Source organism: Sorex fumeus, unplaced genomic scaffold, assembly GCF_029834395.1.
Source record: "Sorex fumeus unplaced genomic scaffold, SorFum_2.1 ptg000265l, whole genome shotgun sequence".
NCBI classification, from domain to species: domain Eukaryota; kingdom Metazoa; phylum Chordata; class Mammalia; order Eulipotyphla; family Soricidae; genus Sorex; species Sorex fumeus.
Genome location: NW_026606322.1, coordinates 10,697,316 through 10,716,934, shown reverse-complemented (window position 1 = coordinate 10,716,934; position 19,619 = coordinate 10,697,316). Strand labels below are relative to the sequence as shown.

Genomic DNA, 19,619 nt, shown 5'->3' with positions numbered 1-19,619 from the left:
CACAATTCCACAGATAAACAACAACTCAGTGACTTTATAGACTCAAAACCATTGTTACAAGAAAAACTAAATACGCTACTTTAAAGTAATTAATTACCTTGAAATCAGCTTAACTAAAGAGGTGAAGGACCTATACAAAGAAACCTACAAAATAATACTTCAAGAAATAAAAGAAAACATGAGAAAATGGAAACATATTCTCTGCTCATGGATTGAGAGGATTAACATGAAAATGGCAGTAAAAACTAAAACAGCATATTGGAAAACAGACAGACCTACAGACTTATGTATTGGAGTTGAATATCCTGATAGACCCTCAAATATCTGAACATTTAATCTTTGATAAAGGAGCAAAAAATATAAAAGGAAACCTCTTCAAAAAGTGATGCTGGGAAAACTGGGTTTTTTACATACAAAAAAAGAACTCAGACCTATTTCTAATGCCAGGCACAAAAGTCAAATCAAAAATGGATTGACGGCCTCAATATCAGACATGAATCCATAAAGTACACATAGGAAAATGTGGGTAGAACCTTCCATGATATTGAAGCTAAAGGCATCTTCAAGGATGAAACACCACTAACCAAGTTAGTGGTAGCAAGGATAAACAATGGGACTGCATTATGCTAAGAAGCTTCTGCACCTCAAAAGAAACAGTGAATAGGATAGAGAGACAGCCCACAGAATGGGAAAAGTTATTTACCCAATATCCATCAGATAAAGGGTTAAAATCCAAGATATATAAGGCACTGGTAGAACTTTCAAGAAAAAAAACTTCCAACCTCAATGGGGAGAAGAAATGTACAGAGACTTCCATAAAGAAGAAGCACAAATGTCCAAAAGACACATGAAAAAAATTCTTTACAACGCTAGTCATCATAAAGCTGCAAATCAAAACAACAATCAGGTATCTCAACCACACACATCAAAAATAACAAGAACAACCAGTGTTGGTGCAGATGTGCGGGAAAATGGACTCTTTTCATTGCTGGTGGGAATGCTAGCCAGTCTAGCCTTTCTGGAAAACAATATGGACATTCCTCAAAAGCTAGAAATTGAGCTACCATACAAGCCAACAATACCACTTCTAGAAATATACTCTGGGGGCCCAAAAACACAGAGCAGCAATGCCATCTGCACTTCTATAATCATTGCAGCACGGTTCACAATAGCCAGAATTTGGGAAAAAAAAATCCGAGTGCCCGAGAACAGATGACTGAATAAAGAAACTATACTACATTTACACAATGGAATACTATGTAGCTGTTAAGAAAATGAAGTCATGAAATTCACATATAAATGGGTGGACATGGAGAGCATCATGCTGAGTGAAATGAGTCAGAGGAGAAGGAAAGAAATTCAATAATTGGACTCATTTTTGGGATATAAAAAAATCATAGAATGAGACTAATACCCAAGGACAAGTGGAAACAAGGACCAGGAGGAATGGTACACAGTTGGAAGTCTGCCACCAGTGGTGGTGGGGTGAGGGTAGCTAGGATAGAGAAGGTACCACTATGCCAAAGATAGTTTGAAATGATCACTCTGGACAAGAACTGACCGTTGAAAGTAGGTAAAGCTTAACATATGATAACTTTTCAGTACCTGTATTGCAAACCATAATGTTCCAAAGGAAAGAGAATAAGAAGTGGCTCCATAGAGGTAGACTGTGGGGTAGGGCCAGGAGGGAAACTGAGTAACTGGTGGTGGGAAATGTACACGGATTAAGGGACAGGTGATAGAACATTGTATGACTGAAACACAATCATAAACAACATTGTAACTGTGTTTCTCACAGTGATTCAATTAAAAAATATAACTTAATTAAAATTCTATTAAGTATGTTAAACAATGACAAAAATGCAGACCTTTATAATGAATAGGGAAACTATAAAACTCACTTCTGAAAAAAGTATTCTTCTGCCTTTGAAAATATCAGATAAAATCTGTTTTAAGATTTGATTCATTGAAGAATGTCATGGGTATCCTAATAAGGATCACATTGAATTTGTACAGTGCTTTGGGAAGTATTGCCATTTTGACAATGTTAATTCTCCCAATCCTTGAACAGGGGCGATTTTTCCATTTCCTCACATCATCTTTTATTTCCTGAAGTAGCGTTTTGTAGTTTTCTTTGTACAGATCCTTTACTTCCTTAGTTAAGCTGATTCCTAGGCACTTGATTTTCTGTGGCACAATTGTGAACGGGATTGTTTTCTTCATGACACTTTCTTCCCTTTCACTATTTGCATTTAGGAAAGCCATGGACTTTTGGGTACTGATTTTATAGCCTGCAACTTTATTATACAAGTCTATGGTTTCTAGGAGTTTCTTGGTAGAGGTTTTAGGGTTCTCTAAGTATAGTATCATATCATCTGCGAAAAGTGAGAGCTTGATTTCTTCCTTTCCTACCTGGATGCCCTTAATATCTTTTTCTTGCTTAATCGCTATTGCAAGTACTTCCAGTAATATATTGAACAGCAGTGGAGAGAGTGGACATCCTTGTCTCATCCCTGATCTTAGAGGAAAGGCTTTCAGTTTTCCCCATTGAGGATGATACTTGCTGTAGGCTTGTGGTAGGTGGATTTAACTATATTGAGGAAAGTCCTCTCTATCCCCATTTTGGCGAGGGTTTTCATCATAAAAGGGTGCTGGATCTTGTCAAATGCTTTCTCTGAATCTATTGATATGATCATGTGATTTTTATCTTTTTTTTTGTTGATATGATGGATTATGTTGATTGATTTCCGAGTGTTAAACCAGCCTTGCATCCCTGAGATGAATCATGGTGTATGATCTTTTTGAAGAGTAGTTGAATTCTATTTGCTAGTATTCTGTTGACAAATGACCTGGCACCTGAGCTGTGCAGGAGGAAGAGAGCGACTTGGAACGCCTTCAAGAACGTCAAAGAAATAGCTAAGAGGACGAAGAACCTCCTGCTCCAGGCACATCTCTTTGATTTCACTGTTCTTCCTGCATTAACATATACCTCAGAGACCTGGTCCCTACGCAAACAGGATGAGAACGCTATTTGGGTCTCCCAAAGAGGAATTGAAAGAACTATGCTTAGAATATCACGTTTCACTCAAATGAGATAGAGAGTCCAGAGTTCCGACATCCGTCGACGATCAAGAATCAGGGACGCTGTCTCATTTGCCAAGGTGTCAGAAACCAGATGGGCTGGTCATGTAATGAGATTTAAAGACTACCGCTGGACTAGAGCTGTTACCGACTGGATTCCACGGGATGTCAAAAGACCGCATGGCAGCGCACCTACCAGATGGTCAGGCTTACTCATCAAGATCATGAACGATTGTTTTGAGGCTCTTCATGTTCCTAGAGCGAACAGACGCCATTGGGCTACACTAGCACGCGACAGGGACAAGTGGAGACGTTACTGGCACCCGCTCGAGCAAATTGATGATTAACGGGTAGTCAAGTGATCAAGTAATCAAGAATTCTGTTGAGAATCTTCACATCCGTGTTCATCAGGAATATCAGCCTGTAGTTTTCTTTTCTTGTGGTGTCTTTGTTTCCTTTTGGTATCAGAGAGATATGGGCTTCATAGAAATTGTTTAGGAGAGTTTCCGTTTTTTCACTTTCCTAAAAAAGCTTGAGAAGGACTGGCAGTAGGTCCTCTTTAAGTGTTTGGAAAAATTCGCTAGTGAATCCATCTGGACCTGGGCTTTTGTTTTTTGGAAGACTTTTGATTACAGTTTCAATTTCCTTGATGTTATAATAGGTCTATTCAGATACTCTAGATCTTCTTGATTCAGCTTTGGGAGATTACAGGAGTCCAGGAATTTATCCATTTCTTCTATGTTCTCTTGTTTCGTGGCATACTATCAAAGTAGTCTCTGATGATCTTTTGAATTTCTTTGGTTTCTGTTGTGATATCCCCCTTCTCATTTCTGATTCTGTTTATTAGGGTTCTCTCTCTGTTTCTTTGTGGTGTTGCTAGTGGTTTATCTATCTTGTTTATTTTCTCGAAGAACCAGCTCTTGGTTTCATTGATCTTTCGAATTATATCTCTGGTTTTCATGTCATTGATTTCTGCTCTAAGTTTTATGATCTCTTTCCTTCTGCCTGATTTAGGCTCTTTCTGTTGATCCTTTTCTAAGGTCTTGAGCTGTGATGTCAAGTTGTTTCTGTGCATCCTTTCTACAGTCCCAAGATATGCTTGCAGAGCTATAAATTTTTCCCTTAATACAGCTTTGGCTGCATCCCATAGGTTCTGGTAGCTCATGTCTTCATTCTCATTTGTTTCCAGGTATCTTTTGATTTCGTCCTTGACTTCCTTCCTGACCCACTTGTCGTTCAGCATTGAGTTGTTTAGTTTCCAGGTGTTTGATTTGGTTCTTTCTCTGTGTGTAATTCACTTCTATCCTCAGTGCATCATGGTCTGAAAAGATGGTTGATACTATTTATACCTTCCTGATTCTGTTTAGGTATGTTTTGTGGCCTAGCATATGGTCTATTTTGAAAAATATTCCATGCACACTGGAGAAGAATGTGTATTCTTTCTTTTTGGGGTGTAAAGCCCTGTATAGGTCTATAAGCCCTTTCTCTTCTATTTCTTCTTTCAAAGCCAATGACTCCTTGCTGAGTTTTGTTCTTGTTGATCTATCTAGAGGTGATAAGGCGATGTTGAAGCAAATACTCCTGAAATTTATATGGAACAATAAACCCCCACGAATAGCTAAAGCAATTCTTTGGAAAAAGAAAATGGGAGAAATCAACCTCCCCAACTTCAAACTCTACTACAAAGCAGTAATAATTAAAATAGCATGGTACTAAAGCAAAGGCAGAGCTGTAGACCAATGGAACAGGGTTGAATATACTGACATCTCCCCCCAAGCATGCGACCATCTAATCTTCGATAAAGGGGCAAGAAAAATGAAGTGGAGCAAGGAAAGCCTCTTTAACAAATTGTGCTGGCAAAACTGGATGGCTACATGCAAAAAAGTGGGGCTCAGATCTCTACCTAACACCATGTACAAAAGTAAGATCAAGGTGGATTAAAGACCTCAACATCAGATGAGAATCCATAAGGTACATTAAGGAAAAAGTTGGCAAAACCCTCCATGACATTGAAGCTAATGATATCTTCAAAGATGACACACCACTGGCCAAGCAAGTGAAAACAGAGATAGACAAATGGGACTATTTTAAACTAAGAAGCTTCTGCACCTCCAAAGAAACAGTGACCAAAATACAAAGACAGTCTACAGAATGGGAAAAGATATTCGCCAAATACACATCCGAGAAGGGGTTGGTATCAAGGATATACAAAGTACTGGTTGAAATCCACAAGAAGAAAACATCCAACCTCATCAAAAGATGGGGCGATGAAATGAATAGAAACTTTCTCAAAGAAGAAATCCGAATAGCTAAAAGGCACATGAGAAAATGCTCTATATCATTAATCATCAGGGAGATGCAGATCAAAACCACAATGAGATATCATTTCACACCACAGAGACTGGCCCACATCCACAAGAACAAAAGCAAACGATGCTGGCATGGATGTGGTGAAAAAGGGACCCTACTTCACTGCTGGTGGGAATGCCGACTGGTTCAGCCCCTTTGGAAAACAGTACGGACGAGTCTCAAAAAATTAGAAATTGAGCTCCCATTTGACCCAGCAATACCACTCCTGGGAATGTATCCCAGAGAGGGAAAAAAGTATAGTCGAAGTGACATCTGCACTTGTTTGTTCATTGCAGCACTCTTTACAATAGCTAGAATCTGGAAAAAACCTGAGTGCCCGAGAACAGATGACTGGTTAAAGAAACTTTGGTACATCTACACAATGGAGTACTATGTAGCTGTTAGAAAAGAGGAAGTCATGAAATTTACATACAAGTGGTACTACATGGAAAGTATCATGTTAAGTGAAATAGCCGCTCGGGCCGGGAGGCAGCTGGTCGTGGGCTGAGGAGGGAGACGACGACGCGGACGCCCCCCTGCCCCGCCGCCGCAGCCCCGCGCCTGTTGCCCAGCCAAGTGAAATAATTCAGAAAGAAAGGGATAAACATAGAAAGATTGCATTCATCTGGGGAACATAAAGTAACAAAATAGGAGACTAACACCCAAGAATGGCTGAGATTAGTACCAGGAATTTTACTCCATGGCTTGGAGGCCAGCCACACATGCTAGGGGAAAAGGGAGCTCATATAGAGAAGGGAGCACCAAATAAAGGGTGTTGGGAGGATCCTCCCAGGATGGGAGAAGCATGCTGAAAGTAGACTATAGACCAAACATGATTGTCACCCATTGCCTCTTTTGCAAACCACAACACCCAATAGGAGAGAGAGAACAAAAGGGAATGCCCTGCCAACAGAGGCAGGGTGGGATGGGGGGTTTGGGGGATGGGGGGATCCTGGGATCCGTGGTGGTGGGAAATGGGCACTGGTGGAAGGATGGGTATTTGATCATTGTATAATTGAAACCCAAGCACAAAAATTTGTAAGTCTACAACTGTACCTCATGGTGTCTCACTAATAAAAATTAAAAAAAAAAGATTTGATTCTTTTCTCTCTGAGCAAGAATTTGTGTATCAATTGTAGGGGTAGGGAGAGCAGCATTAGTGAGACTTTAGGCTTCCCTACTCATTCCCACTAGATCCACTTGACTGGCTGAATTTGCCAAATTCTCCTCTCCTTCTGGCTGTTCTCCTTCTGGCCCCTTCTGGGATCTTAAGGAAAAGCTTCTCTTCTCTCACCCTCTTTAGGATTGTTATTGTCTCTCAGGAAGTTTTCACTAAACTCAAATTAATGGAATTTACCACCCATCTCCTGAATCACTAGCAATCTCTTTACATATAATTATAAAGTAAAACAAGTTTATTCACATGCACAACAATGAGATTAGGGTATCAGATGAGAAGTAGTTCAATAGAGAAAATATAGATTCTACAACTGACTTTGGAAACTGAAATAGAGCATGCAGAAATAAGAGAGAAGCGAAGGAGAAAAAAAGACAGGAATGAAATTTAGAGGCTAGAGAAGGTAGAGCAAGTAAGGCACTTTCCTTGCAAAGAAGAAAGGGAGGAGGGAAGGACTAGAACAAGGTTGGGAAATAAGGCTGGAAAAAAATCAAGTTCCCTCTATAAGTAACAGCTGGAAGTCAACATTCTCCTGCCCATTCATACTTGCATATCCTGCTCCTCTTTGTCTAATGAATTAACACGTTCTTGAAGTATATTCTCCTCTTTTTCAAAATTCTTGAGGAGAAGCATTTCTTGAAATAATGTGAGATGGTGCAGGTCAGATAATTTTATCTGCATATCTAGTTTCAGTTTGTGGTGTCTTAGGAGACGAAGTTCTGCATCAAATGTGACAATCAGTTCTTGGATCTGAGGTAGAAAAAGATTTGAGGCTCTGTTAAAGCAGATAAATACACATTTTAAGCTAAAACTACTAATTTGAGTGAAGCACTTTTTCATTACACGGTTTTTAAGGATGAGAGTTTATGGGTGCATATGTTTGTGCCTACTCACATAAATAGGTTCATTGATTGTAAAACTTTACATGAAATAAGTTATTAAATGCAGAAATTCTCTAACTGCAATACTTTTACTACTTTTTTTTTTTACCACTGACTAATCTCCCAGTAAGAATGCCCTCCTACTAACAGCCAAGAACAGCTGTGATAAATACCAGGTTGTTCACTCCATGGCTTAGAGGCCAGCTGCACTCTCTAGGGGTAAAGGCAGCACAGATAGAGAAGGGAGCACCCAATAAAGGGTGCTGGGAAGATCTGCCCAGGATGGGAGATGCCTGCTGAAAGTAGTCTATGGACCAAACAGGATTGCCACCCAATGTCTCTTCTGCAGACCACAGCACCCAAAAGGAGAGATAGAACAAAAGGGAGTGCCCTACCAAAGAGGCAGGGTGGGATGGGGGATGGGGGGTGGGAGGGATACCGGGATTGGTGGGAGTGGAGATTGGGCACTGGTGGTGAGATGGGTACTCCATCATTGTATAACTGAAACCCAAGCACAACAACTTGTAAGTCTACAACTGTACCTCATGGTGTTTCACTAATAAAACAAAACAAAAAAGAAAAAAAAATGTCCTCCTGGCGGTACCACATGGTTGAGAACAATGATCACGAACTCTCTGTGGATAATGTTTCCTTGAGCCTCCACGCTAGCCTCCCAGTTAGTCACCAAAAATCCCCTACATTGCTTTTCACCTAGTCATCACTAAATAAATCACTTCAATTATTTTAAACATGTTCAAAACCATATACCAGTAACTATTTTAATAGTTACTATATATCTATTTATAATTATTTTCATTGCTATTCATGGAACCACAGAAGCCTGCTCAATCTTAATCGACAGACAAAGAGGTTAAGAACAAAAGGGATTTTCCTGAGATCAATTAAGAACTGAGTGTTCAGTAACATTGAATCATTAAAGATACCTCTAGCTTCAATGTCCATGTTTTTCTTGATGATTCATGAGTTCAGATCTGATATTGAAGTCATTAATATACATTGATTTGATTTTTAAACATGGTGTTAGGATGAGGCCTACATTCATTTTTTTTTTGCATGTTACAAACTAGACCGTCTAACCCTATTGACTCCGATAATACTTTTTGCTCCTCTATTGGAGATTAATTGGTCACATACAAGGAAACAACCCACTGGCTAAGAATGAAGAATTAGATAAAGAAATTGTGACTTATGTATACAATTTAAAACTACTAGGGTATGACAAAAGATTAATTCATGCAATAAACTGTGTGTGGATGGTATTGTGCTGAGCCAGTCAGAAGAAGATGAACAGATACAGAATGATCTCCTGCAGATGTGGGAAATAAAGAAACATAGTAATAGGGGCTGGAGCAATAGCACAACAGGTAGGGCGTTTGCCTTGCACACGGCCAACCCAGGTTCAATTCCCAGCATCCCATATGGTACCCTAAGCACTTCCAGGAGTAATTCTTGAGTGCAGAGCCAGGAAGAACCCCTGTGCATCGCTGAGTGTGACCCAAAAAGCAAAAAAAAAAAAAAGAAACATAGTAATGGAACAAAACATGGCCAAAAGTATCAGAACTGAAGAATTGGTTCACAGAAATGATCTTCCCTGGGGGTAAAAGGAGCGGTTGCTGGGATACTGGTAGAGGAAATTGGGCACTCTAGTGGTGAGTGTAGTGATCGAATAATGCATGAAACTATCATTAACAGTATTATAAATCATATAATTCCTTGAGCAATAAAAATGGGGGGGGCACTTAACTTGTTATAGGTGCAACTGGAGTTTAGAAGAAAAGAGGAAATGCAATGTGAACAGAAAAATTTAGAGGTTTGAAACTTGGATAAACTTTGAATAATGACTCAAGTTTAAAAGGAAATAACAAACTGGAAGGCAGTAGCATAAAAATATTTTTTTTAAAAAAAGCACAAAAGGCCCAAAATGCTAGGAAGAGGAAAAACAGAGTATAAGAAAATGGGGATGGATGAGGGAGAGATTATGGATAAAGAATCGGAAGAGTGAAGGGCGTGATTTCACAGAATCTGAGAACAGACATAGAAAGGTGATGTTACTAGTTGACAGCAAGGCATATAGGGTCTCCCACCCAGGTGATGTTGTCCTCCTTCCATACTTAAAAGTACTCAGCCAAAAGTGCCCACAATCTAGCTCTGATTATCATAGAAATAAAAATCGTTGCCATTCCAGCTACTGAAGAATGCTGAACCCAGTAGACACAATAAACTCTCCTACTAATGGGGCAAATCACAATTAGGAAAAGAGGAGAGTGTTAAAGAGGATGCTCACATTTCTCTGACATTAATTCTGTTCCATCCATCATCTGAAAACTGCTCTATCACTTTCTCTTTACCACCACTTCAGTGAGAAGTCACTTACCATGGATTTTCCCTTAATTTCCAGTCAGCTTTCCAAAAAGAAAAATTTATTTAAAAAAAAAAAGTGTGTTGGGGCCACACCCCACAGTGCTTAGGGCCTATTCCTGGCTCTACACTCAGGGATCACACCTGGCAGTGTTTGGGGAACTATAAGCGGATCCAGAGATCAAACCCATTTAGGCCACATGCAAGAAAAATGCCCTAACCAATGAACTACATCTTCAACTCCAGGAAAATGTGTTTTTAAAACAAAGACAAAAAAGTCCAAAGCCATGCAGCTGAGTTCAATGATTTCAGATCAGGGATGGGGGAAAAGTAAAATCATTTGTAGGCTGTAAACTGATCAGGGTTTGAGGAAGTTATAATCAAATCAATAAAAATTTAGAGAGCACCCCATTTGACCCAGCAATACCACTCCTGGGAATATATCCCAGAGAGGCAAAAATGTATAGTCGAAGTGACATCTGCACTTGTTTGTTCATTGCAGCACTCTTTACAATAGCCAGAAACTGGAAGAAACCTGAATGCCCACGAACAGATGACTGGTTAAAGAAACTTTGGTACATCTACACAATGGAGTACTATGTAGCTGTTAGAAAAGATGAAGTCATGAAATTTACATACAAGTGGTACAATATGGAAAGTATCATGCTAAGCGAAATGAGTCAGAAAGAGAGGGATAGACATAGAAAGATTGCATTCATCTGGGGGATATAAAGTAACAAAGTATGAGATTAATACCCAAGAATAGCTGAGATCAACACCAGGAGGATTACTCCATAACTTAGAGGTCAGCCGGGTATCCTAGAGGAAAGGGCAGTTCAGATAGAGAAGGGAGCACCAAATAAAGGATGTTTGGAGGATCCTCCCAGGAGGGGAGATGCATGTCGAAAGTAGACTATGGACTGAACATGTTTGCCACTCAATTCCTCTTTTGCAGACCACAACACCCAAAAGGAGAGAGAGATCACAGGGGTTTGCCCTGCCACAGAGGCAGGGGGGTATGGGGGGATGGGGGTGGGGGGGATATTATCCATGGTGGTGGAAAATGGGCACTGGTGGATGGATGGGTATCTGATCATTGTATAATTGAAACCAAAGCACAAAAAATTGTAAATCTACAACTGAAAAAAAAATAAAATAAAATAAAATAAAGGGAAAAAAATTTAGAGAGCATATAGTATTTATCTTAAGGAGTATTTGTGATGACATATTTTAGAGATTATATGTGAATAAATGAAGTATATGTGACCCTTTCATCAAGAACTGTAAAATTTTCAAAATAAAACAACATAAAACAGCAAGAAAATACAATACTGTTACTTATGTTTTCCTCAAAATAATTAGTGAGTTGAGATCTGACATTGAAGTCATTAATTTTGGATTTTTGTTTGTTTGGAAGGCACACTCCTCACCCTGCACTTTTGTATCAATACTAGTAACTTTGGTATGGGGTGCTGGGTATTGAACCACACACACCCAAGGCAAGTGCCCTAGCTACTGGACTGTTACTCTAGCCCAATTTTGAATTGACTTGCATATAAAATATAATTAAGGAATCTGAATTCTTTTTTTTAAACACGTAGCTGACCAGTTTTCCCAACACTATTTGCTGAAGAGGCTTTCTTTGGTCCTTTCACACTCTCACTTCTTCATCAAAGATTAGATAATCAAATATTTGAGGCTCTGTCTCTAAGGTCTTAATTCTGTTCCATTGGTCTGAGAGTCAGTTTTTATTCCAGTACCATACTGTCTTGATTACTATATCTTTATAGTATAATTTAAAGTTGAACAGATCCCTGTTCATCTTACACAAAAGTCAATTCAAAATGGATAAGAAAGTCTGATACCAGGCCCAAATCCATAAACTGCATTAAGGTAAGGAAAGGAGGCACCCTTCAAGAAACTGAATCTAGAGGCATCTTCAATGACTCAATGCCGTTGGTCAAGCAAACGAAGGTGAAAATAAATAAATGGGACTATATTAATTTTAAAAGCATTTGCACTCTAAAAGATGTGATGACTAGAATAAAAAAAGACACCCCATAGACTGGGAAGAAATACCCACTGCTCATCTGACAAAGGCTTACTATCTAAGAACTTAAGTCCCTGTAAAATTTTCCAACAACTCACAATCCATCAAAATGAGAAGAAACAAAGACACTTCCTTGAAGAAGAAATACAGATGGCAACAAACATGAGAAGAAACAAACAAACAATATGCAAAAATGCACTTCACAGGAGTCAGAGAGCACAGCTTGCATGCAGTTGACCTGAGTTTGATTTCTGATACCCCGTATGTTCCCTCCACACCCCAGTAGTGGTCCTGAGCACAGAAACAAGAGGAAGCCCAGAACACTGCTGGGTATGGCCGAAAAGCAAAGGAGGAGCAATTCTTTTTAAAAAAAAAAACTCATCAGGGAAATGCAATCAAAAAGAGCTATCACCCCATACCCGTCATACTAGAACTCATCAAAAAAGAGCAAACATGGACAGAGCTGGCACTGCTTGGGGGGTCGGGGGTGGAAAACCCTCCATTGTTGGTGGGAATGTTGAGAGGTCCAGCCTCTTGGAAAACAATATGAACAACATCTGCTCTGAGCTGAAAGACTTTTCATCCTGTTTTTTCATCTGCTCATTTGTGAAAGCCAAGAGAATGTCATCACAACTTGTTGAGCAAACGTTTTTTGATATTCTAGATAGGGAGCAGCACTGAGTACATAGTAAGAATACAACAATATTTAAGGAGATATCATCTGTATCATCATAAAAATGTGCAGACTCTCTAGGTAAGAGAGAATAAAACAAGAATAATATTTACAAACTTAGAGAGCTGTGTAGTGTGGTCTCACAGTGTTATTCACTAAAGAAATGATACATCTTCAAGGAAACTTTAAATTTGTTGGACAAGCATGACTGGGGAATCCAGACAGTTCTATAACACACTCACTTAAGGTTTAAGATTTTCCTTTCCTTTTACCCCAAGCTCTCTGAAGTTCTTCAACAATGAATTATAATTTTCCTTCCCAGCTATCCTCTCAGCTTTAAGCAGACACATTCTCACCCCTTACCCTATCCATCAAAAACTGTTGCATGTAAATCTGTTTAATCTCATCCCTTTTCATGATCTCCAGCTCCACGTCAGTTGGCTCTACTGTTTCAAATTCCAAGGACTTTGGAGTATCTGTATTGACTGCTGATCCCTTTGATGCTTTCAACACTGAATCACGTCTTGTCATCTGACCATCCCTTACAAGGGTTGGTTTCGGGAATTTTTCCTCTAGATCCAAGGACGATGCCTGGTCTGAGCTGGTGTCTTTTTCATCCTGATTTTTCATCTGCTCATTCTTGAAAGCCAGGAGAATGTCATCATTATATTGAAATCTCTTTTCTGGGATTTCTTCTGGGTATATCTTGGGGATTTCAGGAATGGGGAGATGTTTGGATACGTGAAGAGTCAATTGAATATTCTTCAGTTCTTGTACGAGGCACTGTATTTCTTCAATGACAGCTACTTTAAGGTCTCTAAGTGAGACAATACTCTTATTCATCTGCACTTTCTTTGAGTGGACCTGATAAAAGAGTGAGAAAAAAACAAAATTATAACCCCAGCACAAAAGACAGACTGAAATACTATTTTTACCTCTAGACTAGTAAGTATATGGCAAGCAAAAACTCAAGATAAATATTTATCAGACCATTTCCTGTTCACTACTAAGTTACTCTTCTCTAAATTTTAGGTTTTTCCCATTTAACCTTTTGAAAAGGGAGAAAGTTCAAATGGGATCTCTGGAATCCTTCAGCAGGCTCATCACCTGAGTTCTCTCAACCTCCTTCCATGGAAGTCATTCTTAAGGCATGGCAATGAGTCAGATTTCAGGAAAGGATCTTTGTTTCGGCAATATAATCTTGTCCCAATGGAAACTCAAATTCAAATTCTGTCTGTTGCACTCATTTAGGATGCCCCAAATAGGAATAAACTAGAATCAACTCTACTTTCATTCTTGATTTTGACCCTATTTTTATGGCTATTCCTTGTGTGCATAAAGTCATGGTCCTGAATGGCAGTACCATGTCACATCAAGAAATTCCAGGATTCCTCCTAGGTTCCTTTTCCATGTGTCTCAGCCAAGCTGGGCTCTCCTCAGACACAGTTGTCAGGCATGCGCAGTTTTCCCTCTTTCCACGTCCTCCATAGGCTGCGTTTTCTAAAGGCCCGTGTGCCTCTGGCAGCCCTATTCTTGTGTGTGGTTGGGCAACTAAATAGTACAAAGGCTATTAAAGATCGCTTTTTCTAAACACACAGGTTAAAGAAATAAGAGCTCAAAAGGCAATTCTCATAATTTTATAGAATCTACCCAAATACTGTTTATAAAGCAAAAAATACAACAACAAAATGGGAAAATTTTATGTAGTAAGAGCAAAGAACAAAATGCTAAAGCATTAAGATTTAGGGGTCTGGAGCTATAGTACAGCGGGTAGGGTGTTTGCCTTGCACGTGACCGACCTGGGTTCAATTCCCAGTATCCCATATGGTCCCCTGAGCACTACCAGGTGTCACCCAAAAAAAAAAAAAGCATTAAGATTTAAACTTAAGATCTAACACATGGAGGAATAATTTCTGAAGCATCTAAAGGACTGAGAATTAAGTTGAAAAGAATGAACCCACAAATCAGAGAGAAAGTCCAAGAGTTACGGTGCATGTCCTGCACAAGGCTGAAACTGGTTTGACCCCCAGCATCACTGGGTACAGCCTGAAGGCCCCCAAGCACCACCAAGTGTGGTCCTGGAGGCCTCTGAGCACCATCAGCCAGAGTGGTCCGTGGTCCAAGCATGCCCTGGCACTTGGGGCTGGAGAGGCACCACACTGTGGGGCCTTTGCTTTGAAATACTGGCCCAGGCAGCTAAGAATTTCTAGGAGGGGTACCCAAAAATAAATTCCAAAATAGAAAAAATTTAATCTAGAGTAATCTGATAATAGCTTCAAGAGCTACTTCTTTTGAGGAGAGCCCTTTTTATAAGCCAATTCTTTCTTTGTGTTTTCATAAACACTACACAGACCTAAACATTGGTCACAAGCATGATGAAATGGACAAAACACTATTTTTTAAACACTTAATACTATTCAGGGTTTTAAGTCTATATGATAATAATAAGCTAAGTAATTTATTATATATAATAGTATATTTAAAATAATAATTATAATTCATTATATTTCATTTCATTTCATCATCCTGTTATTCATCGATTGCCTCGAGCAGGCCCCAGTAACATCTCTTTCATCCTATCCCTGAGATTATATTCAAGGCTCTTTAGGAGAATGAGACCCATCATTGTTACTGGTATTTGGCATATTTGGTACGCCACGGGGAGTTTGCCAGACTCTGCCCTGTGGGCAGGCTACATTCGATATTCATTATATTATAAATACAATAATGAGTATTTCTTCATTTTTACTATTACACTGAATCTATAAAGTAGACTAAATATCCTATTATTAGTAACTAGTATTAATGCCCTTTTTAGAGATTTAATAATAATGAAGCTTAGGGAATTTTTCTCAAAGTTCATATAACTATTAAGTGGTAGAAATAGGAACAGACTCTAATCATCAAGTACAACAATGTGTTTTAGGTTGTTTTAGGCTGCCCTTCCAATAAAATAGGTTTCAATGTATTGTGATTGAGTTTAGAACATCACACTTGTCCATTACATCTAGATAGATTATAAAATTTCATGCTAGATGACTCACAAATTGTGGTCACAAATAAAATTTCTTTATGATAATAAATGCAATATGATAGGTGAAACTGTCTGTCCAAGACTATCCTTAGACAAATAACTAGAAAAAACAATCTAGTCACTAATAAAAGGTTAAAAATACTCATTTGACCAAAGAGATATAAGCTATGAAAATGTATCTGCAGATATTAATTGCCAGGTCAGAATTTTTATAGCATTGCAATGTACAGGTATTTTGATGAAATAGAGATGCTCCTTTCTCCTTTTTCAATATATTTTACTTCTATTTTATGCAAAAAATTTTAAAAGATTCAAGTAATGATCTATGGTAGGGACACTGCAATGTAAGCATTAAAATGTGCAATCTGGAGAGCCATAAAAGGTTGTCATATACCAAATTCTCAAAAAGGTGGTAGTTCAAAGTACTTTAGAATTGAATGAGGGCCCATGGAGATCATACAGAGGTTAAGACACTTGCCTTGCACTTGTCCAACCCTGGTTCAATCCCTGGCACCATATATATGTTTCCCCAACCATCACCAGGTGTGATTGCTGAGCACAAAGTCAGGAGCAAGTCCTGAACACTGCCAGGTATGGCCCCAAAACCAAAAAACCAAAACAAACAGAAAAGAACCTCTAAATGTGTGTGGGGGGTGGGGGTGATGGAGAATCCCTTAAATTCAAATTAAGAAATTACTAGACCAAGTTAAGAAAATGGGGATGAAAATATGTGGGAGATTATAAATAGTTTAGAAAAAAAGTCGACAGAATAAAAAAAATGAATATATTAATTGATTCACCTATGAAAAGCAAAAGTAATTACTGTCCTTTCCCCTGCTAAGTCTGTGGTGGTTCATAAAATTTAAAGCTATATCCCACAAGGATGGGTTTGCACTTCAGAGGCTAAAATTTTACAAAATACATTTCCTTTTAACTAAACAAACAACAACAACAAATCTCTGTCTCCTCCTGCTTTTGGTTCTCCCATTTGTAAAAAGCAGGATATATTCTAAACAACCTCAAATTATAAACAAACATAAACTTTCAAATTCTATGACTATTGGGGCTGGAACAATAGCACAGTGGGTAGGGCGTTTGCTTTGCATGTGGTCGACCCGGGTTCGATTCCCAGCATCCCATTATGGTCCCCTGAGCACCGCCAGGAGTAATTCCTGAGTGCATGAGCCAGGAGTAACCCCTGTGCATCACCAGATGTGACCCAAAAAGCAAAAAAAAAAAAAATTCTATGACTGTCATCAGGGACCAGGATCCCCAAATGGGTGCTTTTCAATATATCTCTATTAAAAGATCAAGACATCATGAAAACTGTGGTTAAGTACCACAGAGTCTAGGTGTCCCAGCTCCTCTTCCTTTTTGGCAGCATTTATTCGCATGTGCTCAGGTATCTTATAGTCTGCAGCTGTCTTCAGATTAAAATCTCCCATATACATCTGGGCCTCTTTGATGGCTTGAACATCCTTTGGATCTTCATAGTCATCATCAGGCTTACTCCTGTACCTATTAGAAAAAAAATGAATAAATCAATAACAAAACAATAAACTCTTCTCTATTTTACTCCAGATATATATTCAGATTCAGTTATGAAGTATAAACTTGATGCAATTTCGCTTATGAAACCCAAGAATTTTTTAAAAGTTACTGACAATGAAATTTGCCAATAAATGGATGGACATGGAGAGTATCATGCTGAGTGAAATGAGTCAGAAGGAAAGGGACAGATATAGAATGGCTGCACTCATTTGTGGTATATAATAAATATACATACGAAAAGAACAATATATCCATGGCCAGGGAAAACAGGGGTTGGGAATACTGGTCAATGGCTAGAACTAACCACAAGTGTGTGTGTGTGTGGCTGATGGTAGGTAAGATAGAGAAGACCTGAATGACAATAATAGCTGGGGATGATCATGCTGGACAAGAGCTGAGGATTAGGTAAGGAACATTCTAGATAACCTTTCAGTATCAATATTGCGAACCACAGTGCCCAAAAGGAAAGAGAGAGAGAGAGAAGAAAAGCACCTTCCATAGAGGCAGGTAGGGGGTGGGGGGTGGAGGGTGATGGGAGGGAACCTGGGGACACTGGTGCTGGGAAATGTACACTGGTGGAGGGATGAGTGTTGAAATACTCTATGACTGAAATTCAATCATGAGCAGCTTTGTAAAAAATAAATAAAATTTTTTAAGAAATTAATGACACCCCAAGCTTAATCACACTTAATCACTTAACTTCCCGTTAGTCGTCGATTTGCTCGAGCGGGCGCCAGTAACGTCTTCATTTGTCCCTGTCGCGTGCTAGTGTAGCCCAATGGCATCTCTTCGCTCCGGGAACATGGAGGGCCTCAAACCGATCGTTCATGATCTTGACAAAGAAGTCTGACCATCTGGTAGGTGGGCGGCCACGCGGTCTCTTGACATCCCGTGGAATTCAATCAGTAACAGCTCTAGTCCAACGGTCGTCTTTAAATCTCATTACGTGACCAGCCCATCTGATTTTCGACACCTTGGCAAATGAGACAGCGTCCCTGATCCTTGATCGTCGACGGATGTCAGAACTCCGGATTCCTTCTCTCATTTGAGTGAAACGTGATATTCCAAGCATAGCTCTTTCTATTCTTCTTTGGGAGACCTGAATGGCGTTCTCATCTTGTTTGCGTAGGGCCCAGGTCTCTGAGGCATATGTTAATGCAGGAAGAACAGTGGAATCAAAGAGATGTGCCCGGAGCCGGAGGTTCTTCGTCCTCTTAGCTATTTCTTCAACGTTCTTGAAGGCGTTCCAAGCCGCTCTCTTCCTCCTGCGCAGCTCGGGTGCCAGGTCATTTGTCATGTTGACCTCTCGACCTAGGTACACATAGCTGTTGCATTCGGAGATGGTCGTTCCATTGAGAGCGAATGGGGCGTCAGGAACAAGGCTGTTTCTCATAAACATTGTCTTCGTAAGATTCAGCTGTAGTCCTACCTTTCCACACTCACGGTCAAAGTCGGCCAGCATTTGTGCCGCTTGGCTGATGTTTGGTGTTATTAAAACAATGTCATCAGCAAAGCGGAGGTGGTGTAGTTGCCGACCATCTATCTTCACTCCCATTCCTTCCCATCCCAGTCGTCGCATGATGTTCTCGAGGGTGGCACTGAAGAGTTTTGGTGAAATGGTATCACCCTGCCGCACCCCTCTCTTGACATCAACGATCACTTCTTTGTAGAATGGTGAGATCCTGGTAGTGAATCCGCAATACAGCTCACGGAGGATCCTGATGTATTGGGCTTGAATGCCCTGATTGGCTAGGGCTTCAATGACCGCTTCTGTCTCAACAGAATCAAAGGCCTTCTTTAAATCAATGAACGTTAAGCAGAGCGGCATCTTGAACTCCCGAGAAACCTCAATGAGCTTGGTTATCGTGTGGATATGGTCGATGGTGCTGAATCCTTTGCGGAACCCTGCTTGCTCACATGGTTGTCCTTCATCTAGTGTTCTGCCAATCCTATTCAGGATGACTCCAGTGAACAACTTGTAGATGACAGACAATAGGCAGATCGGGCAATAGTTGCCAATGTCATGGATGTCTCCCTTCTTGAACAGTAGTACGGTCCTGCTGGTTTTCCATTGAGATGGAACCTTGCATTCAGACAGGTAGCGAGTGAAGAGCCGAGCCAGTGTATTGATGAGTACTGACGGCAGGTTCTTCAGGTGTTCAGGTCTGACCTTGTCTGGGCCGGGTGCTGTTTGCTTCTTTACCGACGAAATGGCGTGTCGGATTTCGGAAGGGAGAACGTTGGGAACGACATACCCATCCTGTGGAATTTGGTATGTCAGCAAGTGGACATGGCTATCGAAGAGATTTGAGTAGAAGTCATGGATAATCTTCTCCATTGCCGTTCTGGAGGATGTGATGGATCCATCAGGACGTCGGAGGGCAGTCATCTTGCTCTTATAGTTGGCGAAGGACAGGCGGGCCTTACGAATACTTTTCCCGGCT

The 19,619-nt window shown here is 39.9% G+C and overlaps 1 protein-coding gene across 1 annotated transcript in view; it reads right to left on the bottom strand.

Moving 5' to 3' along the window:
• CFAP44 (cilia and flagella associated protein 44) overlaps window positions 1-19,619 on the bottom strand; it is a 134,116-nt gene that overhangs the window by 26,498 nt on the left and 87,999 nt on the right. The window contains exons 24-26 of the mRNA XM_056109135.1: window positions 16,965-17,142; window positions 12,954-13,454; window positions 7,154-7,357 (exon numbers count right to left, since the gene is read on the bottom strand). Of these exons, the coding sequence (XP_055965110.1) occupies window positions 7,154-7,357; window positions 12,954-13,454; window positions 16,965-17,142 (883 nt within the window). The remainder of the gene's footprint in view (window positions 1-7,153; window positions 7,358-12,953; window positions 13,455-16,964; window positions 17,143-19,619) is intronic.